A 10099-nucleotide genomic window follows, 5' to 3' on the forward strand; every position below is an offset into this window, starting at 1 on the left:
TCCAGATTGATTAGTGAGGAGCTGTGTTTTGGTGGAAAAAAAAAAAGAAAAGAAATTCAAATCCCAAGACCCCTGAAGAGTTGACCGTCAGCTGCATGAAATCTGGTTCTTCGTTGTCTCCTTTCTTCCCGCTGTGGAAGGAAAGCGAGCACTTTATCTGCTGACATCATCCAAGGATCAGCGGTGCTGAAGAAGATGCTTCAGAGTGACTCAGCAAGGATGTGAGGTTACACACCAGATGCAAGGGGAAGGTGCAGAGGATTTGGACCTCACATCTATGAATGTACCCCCGGTGTGAGCATCGCAGCTGCAAAATAGAAATGTATATTACGACGTAAATGCATATGTAAACACTTAAGATAAAAAAAAAAGCACGAGGGGGCAAGAGATAGCTAATCAAAATCTGTTTGTTGCTGAGATTTTTTAATGTGTTTTTAATGATAGAAATTTGTTGCTATGTCTAATTCTATTTAACAAACAACTGAATGAAGTGGTGAATTGAAAGGATGAGAAAAATCTATAAAAAATTAAGCAAAACAAACAAAAAAAACGCAACCAAAAAAAAAAAGCAACTAAAACTTTACTTGACATAAGTATCCTTTTAAGATTTAAGTTACTCACACACTTCCCTCCTTCAGATGTTTTCTGGATGGATTTACAGGGACTATTTACATATGACAATGGTCACAACATCTGGCTCCACTGATACGCACCTGCATCCTCAATATGAAACTCTAGTAGCAGGTTTAAAAAAAAAAAAAAAAAAAAAAAAAGACGCCGCTTTTGACAGCTCTGATTGGTGGAAGCAGACATGGAGAGGTGTGTGATGTCATCGGTGTTTCTACGGAGCACATCTGCAGCTCAAACTGCTTATTCGCAGCTTATTCAGAGAAAGAAAAGCTGCAAGTTCAGCACAACTCTGGTTGTGACGAGATTCCACAATGTCACGCTGGCATCACTTCGCCACCCAATCAGACACACTTCCTGATCAGGATGTGCTTCTGTTTTTTGTTCTTTTAATTGTTTTTTTTTTGTTTTTTATAAAGTATAGTCACTTTGTTTATTAAAAACAAAATTTCTTGCTATTGAGTGATGAGAGGAAAGAGGGGTGGGGGGGGTTGAACCTTTCACAGAAAACACTCTGAAGTCTGCTAATGTTTGTGTATATTTGTAAATATACACAAAACTTTTCTGTACAAATAAGTTCTGTGGTACACTATTTTTGGCAAAAACAAAAGTATCAAGTTTCATTAGCAGAACAGTTTGGTTTTTTTGGTTTCATTTTCCTATGAATTTATGGTAGTATTGATACTGTGATTTTGGGTTTTGTTCACTTGATTAGTAAGATAACACAGAGCCAAGCGGTGCAGAGGAAACAAAGGGGCAACAATCTGAGATTTTAAAAAAAAAAAAAAAAAAAAAAAGTTCCTCTCGACCAGCCTAAGAACACCACACAACTGCAACAGCTCTGTACAAAGAGTAAGACTAACTAGTGCTAGTTTTAAAGAGACTAAAAAAAATTATTACAGTATGGTGACGAGATTTTAAAAGTACTTTTTTTTTTAATTTATATAATTTATGAACCAGGTTGAAGGTGTTGATAATTTGACTGCTTGTAATTCTGTCATGTTGAAGGGCTCCTTTTCTCATGGCAGAGCCTACTTGAGTCTAAACTGCTGTAAAAGAAAAACAAAAAAGGAGAAAGAAAAAAAAAAAATGTCTGGTATAATAAGGACTTTATCTCTGCTTTCTATTTCTTAGAGACATTTCCAATTGTGCTTGCCATTGCTTCTTCATCCATGATAATATTGTTTGGTTTCTTTAGGAGCCCTCACATCTGTGTGTGTGTGTGTGTGTGTTTTTTTTTGTTTTTTGTTTTTTTTATTTTATTTTATTTTTTCTCTTTTTTTTTTTCTTCTTTTTTTTCCCCCAACCCCAAAGAAACTCATTTCCTTTTGGGTTATAGATGCAGCGCTGTAATACATACCTAGAAAAATGTACAGTACAAGCATAGGTGGACTTTTTTTTTCCAGTGATTGAAGACCTCTGTGGTCCATGCTTGCTCTTTGTAACTTAACACACTTTTTTTTTTTTCTTTTTTTTTGTCCTTTTAATTATTAATTTCCAGTTTTTTATGCTTGCTTTGAATAGTGCCAGTGAAGTGCAGATATACTTTTTGGTCTCTGACCTTTTCTACAGGTGGCTTACCCTTCATCCTCATTAAGGGCTATTACAGTGCATCTGACAGCGGGGAGTGGAGTACAGGACCACAGTGAACCAAGTCATCCACTGCTAATTCTGGTTTATATATGGAGATTATTTGCAGTCTGTGCTATAAGAAGTATAGGCAGGGTGTTAACACAAATGTAAGGTGTGTGTTTGTGTAGAGTTTACCAACATTAAGCTGTTTTTAAAGATTTCCTTAGGACTTAAAGCCCGCTCTGATCTACACTTTTTTTTTTTTTTTTTTTTGCATCAGTATCACAGTGTTGCCTGTAATACTTCATGCAGTATAGAAACTCTAAATCAGCAAGCACTACAAGTATTGCATATTTCCTCCCCAAGTATTTTGAGTTGAAGCTTATAGCCAAGTAACTTTTTAAGGCCATGCTGGTGTTTTTGCTCACTTTACTAAGCCAGGAGCTAGCATAGTACTATTTTTTTTTTTTTTTTTTTTTTTTTTTAAACAAAGTGTTTTGTTGTTGCCTGTCAAATATAACTTTTCTTAGGAATTTATCACAAAAACTTTAACACATCGGCCCAGGCAAATTTTCCAAATTATTGGATTTAACCACTTAACATCATGGATTAAAAACTAAAGGGCTCTTTATATCCAGTGTCTTGAAATTTTAGGGAAACAGTGCTATGTACATGTGTACATAGCACTATATATATATATATATATATATATATATATATATATATATATATATATATATATATATATATATAAATGAAGTAAAAATGAGTTTGAACAAAAAACACCAGCATGGTCCATAACTGCCATCTTACATGCTGAAAATGACACTAACCTCACTCTAAGGAGGAAGCCAGCTGTTTGACTTCAGTCACGGGAGATCAGGATGCCAGTATTAAACGTTGCAATGATTGACCAGTATGCCTACCCAAGTATTTATCAGTAATTTGTGTTGATATTTACAGTGTTGAGTGCAGCTGACTTTGATGGTGTCAAACCATGTATCTGTTAACTTGACACAAATTCTGGCACATGTTGAAGGGAGGAGTGGCTGATAGTGTGGGCTTGGTGACATGTTCGCAGCCCACAGTCGCACAGTGTTTTGTGGTTTTTTTGGGGGGTGGGGGTGGGGCACATCTATTATCTCAACATATTTGAGCTAGAAAGGAGGAATGCAGTTCATTTGGAAATAAAGCCGCCTCATTCTTGTCCATTTTTCACATTATTAATTCACTACATTGCTTATTTATTGCCTTTCATTGCCTTGAGTAACAAAAGATGGCAACTCTGGCCCTTTACGGTTTTTGGAACATGTGACATCCCTTCATCTAAGCTTGTTGAATTAAGTGGAATCAATCTTAACTCTTGGACATCACTATGGAGTTGGTGCACACTCAGCTTGTTCCCCTTCTTGTGTGTGATTATTTTTTCTTTCTTTATCTTGTATAAGACATTACCAGAACACTATTTTAGGACCACTTGATTTTTTTTCTCACTCCAATTAAACCTGAAGGTCAATTATGTGTAAAAAATGTTTTTTCTTTTCTTTATTTTATGTGTAAACCAAAATGTAAATTATGTATTATACAGAGTGTGCCAACCCCACTCTAGAGCCAGGCTCTCTCTTAAGTGCCAACGCTGTGGTCATTATCAGAAGGACCACCTCATGAGATGGTCCCCCTTTTAAAAAAAAAAAAAAAAACCAGAACACCAGAGACTAAAAGAATAGATTAAGTTCACACAAAGACTTTATTCTGTATGTAAGAGTGAAGATTTAAAAGATAATCTGCTGTTTTTGTTTAATTTTTTTGTTTTTTAAGAAACTGTAATTATTACTGCATGTGCTGTTTATTTTGTGTTGGAAGTGAGGGCTTGGATGTTTTCATTAAAGTAGAGCCCTCAATTATGGGGGTTCAATCAGCTGGTTATTATCGATTTAATGATTTACATAACTCTTGCCATATTTTTTTTTTAATGTGTTTTCATGTATTTGTTTCAACCACTGTTGCCTGATCCTCATTCAGACATGAACATGACTTATGATCATTGCCGCCTTTTAAAGAGAGAAACATAATGACAAGGTATCTGTTTTAAATTGAAATAAATTTGTTCCTATACTTGCTGTTGGTGTATGAGTGGGTTTCATTATTTTCCACAAAATATGGAGGTAACTTTATAAAAACTGCACAGATTTGCACCATCTAATGTCTGAAGAGGCGACTCGGGCAGCAAAGATCCTGCTATTAAAGTAGTTCTATGTTAATCCTCAAAGATGTTTATGCTCAAGTTTTTAGTTTGTTTTATCATTAGGACTTACATTGGGTTGGTCTCTCTTCAGAAATGATATTTATCATACATGCCCTCTTACAGACCTGAATAGAAGAGAAATATGTCATTTTTCCCAGTTATCTTAATTTCATATTTCTTTTTTTTTTTTTCTTCAAATTTTAGTATAATTCAATAAACCATTTACTGGTACACATTGAGCTAAAACGCCTCCCAAATGTAAAACCTTGGTTATACTTTATTGTGGTTTTCCAGGATCTTTAAACTGTTCAGAGAATTCTTTTTTTTTTCTAAAAGGCTGAACAATAAGCTTCATTGAGGAAGCAATGAGTTGAAAATTGAATTGCGTTTTTATTTCAGGTTCATGAAAAATGCTCTTTATGGGAAAAAAATAAGACTGGAAATATTTTACAAAAACATCTGGAGGAACATTTCTTAACGCAGGTGATTAATAATAGATAAGAAAATTGACTGCTTACAAAAAGTGTTTTTCTACCCTTGTAATATGGGTAGATTGTTCAACATTTCAAGTCTTACTCAAGATTTTTTCTTAAAATTCCTGGAAGCAAAAACATCTGGTTTAAGTATCAAGAATACTTTACTTAAGACATCAATTTAATAGTTTTAGTTATATAGTTGAAAGTCACTGAAAAATCTCTACATATTTCACAAATCAGACTAAAGGTGATGACACCCGCAACCCTTCTCTAAATGTGCGCAGACTGTTAGTGTGGGAAGATAAGATGCAAAATGGTCACATGCTCTTTTTAAACTACTTTCACTCCCCAATTGAATCGCTCAAAAGGAGAATTTTGCAATTGGATTTTTTTTGTTTTTTTCTATTTTCAATGTGTAGCTGGAATAACTTGCATTTTCATTCAGTATTCATCATCATTATTATTAAGATACATGGGAGCAAGTTTGTAGATGTTGATTATTAACGCATGTCCTGGCTTCAGGGAGGCTTTATTTTAATGGCTCCAATTCTTTATATATTAGGGGTGAGACTTTAAAGGTGGAGTATGTAAGATTTTCAATATTTTCAAAATAAATTAACTATTAAAACAACTACAATCATAATTAGATAGTTTTTTAGACATGTAGGTTCCAGTCTGTCCATATTTGATGCGTTATTAAATTACAAGTTTAATTAATGACAAAAAGCACTTTTTTTTTACTGGTATAGGCAAACATTTAAGAAGGTTCTTTGTCATTAATTAAACTTGTAATTTAATAACGCATCAAATATGGACAGACTGGAAACTACATGTTTTTTTAAAAAAAAAAAAAAACTATCTAATTATGATTGTAGTTATATTTTTTAGTTAATCTATTTTGAAAATATTGAAAATCTTACATACTCCACCTTTAATGCATTTTTCAGCACAATTTTATGCACAATTTCATGGTACACAAATTACAATGATGCACATGGTGGACCTCTGCATTTACTTAGCAACTTTAGCCGTCTTTTTATTCCTGTTTAAAGAACAGACTATCTACAAGTCTAGTGACATTTCCTGGAGATATTGAAGACTTTTGGTGAGCAACTTAAATATGCATGCAGTTTATTCTTATCCCTTAGCAGGAGTAGCAGCTATATAAGTCCCCCTTCCCATCCAAAAGAACCACAAGAAGCTTGGTTTTTGCATCCATCTTCAAGTTGCCATTGGGGAGCAGGAGATGATCGCCTCTGCTATGTGACCAGACCTAAACTGACACTGATTCATCTCCCCTTGGATTACTGTCAGATATTAATGCCCATTAAAAAGAACATGTGTGAAAACATTTTAAAAGCAAAAAGCATGTTAACATGTTGTGAACTCTTAATTAAAGCACAGCTGGAGCTATTAAAGTGACTCTATTATGCACATTTCAGTCTAATTTATTTTAAAGTGCAAGTCCAGAAGGGCAAGAAATAATGAAGCATTTTTCACAAACCCCTTCATTCTTTCTGTATTGATCCTCTCACATCTCTTCCAGAAAAAAGCAAACAGAGATAGCTTCGCCCTATATTCTGCTTGTGGGCTGCGTCTGATTGGTCAACTGCTAGAACTAGTTCTACTGAGCAGTGGCGGTGGGCGTGGCTTTCTTCTCCTGAACATGCACAACCTAGAGAAGATGAACAATCACTGAGTCTCACCCAGAGACCATATATGAAAGATGGACGCAGCCTCCAGCGGTTAAAAGTGAAGCCTATGCGGAAATGCATAAAACTGCAGTTACCCTCTCATCCACTAGGGGCTGGCTGCAAAACAGAGCAAATCCCCATGGACTCCCATGTTAAAAAGTCCAACTTCACAGCAGAAATAAACATGTTTACAGTCTGGTTCGAAAATCCATTTTTGGTTTACCAGGTCAGGTTTACCTTCATGACAACTGTGGGGTTGTCATGAACTCGCCCATTTAAAAGTTATTTAATAACGAAGTTCGGTATATTTAGGGGCGTGTCCTTTTGATTGACAGGTACCCAATGTCCCACTTCATGTAAGAAGCACGTAGAACAACTGCGGTTTTTAGCCGGTGAACAATGTGACTTAGCTTTAACCCGCTAACCTCCGTTAGCTGCTTAGCTCCTGTTATCTCTGCGTTAGCTTGGTTAGTTCTTAGCTACAGAAAGCTCAGAGTTCGCTAGATGTCAATCATCCACCATGACGCTCACAGCCCCCCTCTCAGCTCTACCTCTTTGCCAATATTTGTATTTCCAGGTGAGACAACATGACAGTGCCAAGATGGCGATGGTAGGAACTGCCCACCGAGCTTCAATTCAGCTCTTCAGAAACCTATGGGTGATGTCTCGGAGGCCATGTCCATCTTTTTATATACAGTCTATGGTTCCACCCCAGGACGCACTAAAATTTAGAAGAAAAAAAACAAACATAGAGTGCTGGAAAACTCAAACATGAATTTAGGTGATTAAAAAATGGCGCCGCTCATATGTCTGATGAGTATTCAACACTATAATACTGTAGAAAGCTCAGAAAACAAGAAATAGCACAACAGAGCCCCTTTAATGGATTTAAAATGACACTTTAACGTGGCCAGGGATATTTTCTATTTCTGTTTACTGTTTTAAAATTTAAAAAAAATTTCCAGATATTAATAGAGCTTGAGTTTACAATGTGTCTGTGTCTATTATTTGATTTATTGTGTGTCTGTGTCTATTACAGTGTTTCTCAATTCCGGTCCTCAGCCCCCCCCCCCCCCCCCCCCCCCCCCCCCCCCCCTGCCCTGCATGTTTTATAGGCAACCATACTTTAATACACCTGAACATAATAAAGGGCTCATTAACCGGCTGCAGTGTCTTCATCTATTATTTGATTTATTCATCCATAATTGACCATATAAATAAAAAAAAGTTGTTTTGGGGGGGGAAATGATGCAAATCCAGTAATATAGTATCCAATCATTGTACTTTTACAGTATAGTATACATGGGAGGGGTGCCACACTCCTCTTAGCGACCGCCGTGTCTCTGTTTGCGGCCCTGGCAACGGCGACGAGTCATTTCAGCGCTGCGTCACACGGGGCGCCCGCTCCTCCGCTGCTCGGTTTATGTTCCGGGTGATGTTGCTCTTCTCTTCAAAGCAAAGGAAAGTCTGGGGCTCATGTGTCAACATCCAGGGTTTCCCCCGGGGAGGCGTAGCGTTATCGTTATTCCCAAAGACCTGATGTTCCATTGAAGCAACCTTTTCTTCCCGTTAGCCTGTTTGTCCTCGGAGACGACAGAATTTCTGACTGCGAAGACCAGAAGACCATCGTCGACTGCGCTGCTTTCACGTTAGCTAATGTGGTTTTAAAGGATGACAGAGTGCAAAGTGCAAATAGCTTCTCCAGTCATTTAAAATATCTGGGGACCTGTTAGCTTAGCCAGCTAGCCTTGTTGTTCAACCAGTCCAAGGAAACACGACAAAACACACAGCTGACATGATGTTTCCTCAATCAAGGCACTCGGTAAGTTGTCTGCTTGAACTTGTCCCGAGTGGAAGCTGAGCTAACGCTAGCTAGCAGCCGACAGCTGAGAAAGCATCAGCGTCGTTGCTTGCAGGTAGCTGTCAGCTTGTCTCACAATGCTACAGAGCTATCTGCGTCTATTCTGCACGTCTATCCCTCAAAATCATGCCAAAACGAAACTTGAAAGCAATGTAAATACTATCATAAACCCCATTTCTCCCCCTTTTTGCATCATTTCGGTTGGGACCAAATAGCCTTTAGCTATCCAACTCCAAAACTGCTAATTTAAGTCAATAGTTGGTCGGTGATTGAAATCACTCTGGCGTATTACTGTATCAACAAACTTAACTGCATGCTAGAGTGTAACCTAATAAGCTGGATAAAAGTTAAATTTAATAACAGCATAATTAAACAGACCCACTTCATACTTTCCTTCCGCTTTGTCGACTCAGGGAAACAGTTGTCACATTAACGATAACCAGTGGGTCCAGCTGTATTTACATACTTAAACCTTTACTAAATTGTGATATGTATGTATTTCAATACCATGTCTAGTATAAGATGGTAACAAAACTCATCTATGAAAACCACATATGAAGAGAGAGGTCTACAAGCACTCAGAATAAAACCACCACAACAAACTTGTCAGGTAAAGTTGCTGTTTCTTTGAACAAGCGAGCACATGGATGAGGTTGTTGGTTATTTTCAGCATGTGACCGCTGTTCCTCTTTCAGAAGCATAAAATGAAAATATGTGGCTGATGTTTTTATAAGTGTGTGTTACTGTAGAATATTACAGCCCCCTTTGTTATGCTCTGTCTCTATTTTTCTACATATGTGCAGCATCTGCACAGATAATACTACATAGATGCTACTATTAGAATCATGATTATTTGAGGTAAAAAAAAAAAAAAAAAAGTAGTGAAGTTAGTTAAGCAATAGATCTGCTCATTCACTTTGCACTTAAGGAAAAATACAAAGCACTATAAATTCACTGTCGATTCAACAAAATATACCATATATACTATAAGTAAAACCAGTGTGCCACTGCTTTGCAGCGAAAATATGTGCTTGATTAGTAGCTCAAAAGAGAAAGAAAAATTAAAAAAGAGCGAGGTACATTTTTCACTATGGATGCAACATTTTGACCTCTGTGCAACCGAACGACTCCTTGTTCGTTGTCCAGTCCCATAATCCATTGGGAAACCTCTTGCCCTTATGCCACTCATTTAGAGAGTAATGAGGTTTAGGGAACCAGATAAACCCTGGATTACAGCTTGGTGCTGATGGGTTAAGTGTGGTCTATACATAACCAGACTTCTAATGCAGCCTAAATTCCTCACATATGGTCTGTATGGACCCATTCATCCTTATGCAAACACCTTTTCTTGACCAATATACTTGGTACTCTTAGAAATGTGAAGAGAGGTTTTTGTTTTTCTGCCAACAGATGTCTTAAATCAGTTTCTTCAGGACAGCTGTGAACATCCTCTTTACTCTGGTCGATGGCACTGTACTATCAGTCCAACATATTTGATGCCATCCACACACGATCCGAGGTTGAGATAATTGTAGGCTGAGCTTCATTTGGACTATCCTCTCAAAATGTTAATCTGAGAGGTCAAGCTGGTGTTTTTAAACAAACCCAAGACCCTTTGATTAAA

At 37.0% G+C, this 10099-nt stretch overlaps 1 protein-coding gene across 1 annotated transcript in view; it reads left to right on the forward strand.

The window, feature by feature from the left end:
- Nucleotides 1-8088: 8088 nt before the first annotated feature.
- The window catches only part of LOC306772505 (TLE family member 5-like), a 9420-nt gene continuing 7409 nt past the window's right edge, over nt 8089-10099 (forward strand). Inside the window, exon 1 of the mRNA XM_079262002.1 lies at nt 8089-8436. Coding sequence (XP_079118128.1) covers nt 8410-8436 — 27 coding nt within the window. The 5' untranslated portion in view covers nt 8089-8409. The remainder of the gene's footprint in view (nt 8437-10099) is intronic.

The sequence above is a fragment of the Telmatherina bonti genome (assembly GCF_933228915.1).
Source record: "Telmatherina bonti genome assembly, chromosome: 22".
NCBI classification, from domain to species: Eukaryota; Metazoa; Chordata; class Actinopteri; order Atheriniformes; family Telmatherinidae; genus Telmatherina; species Telmatherina bonti.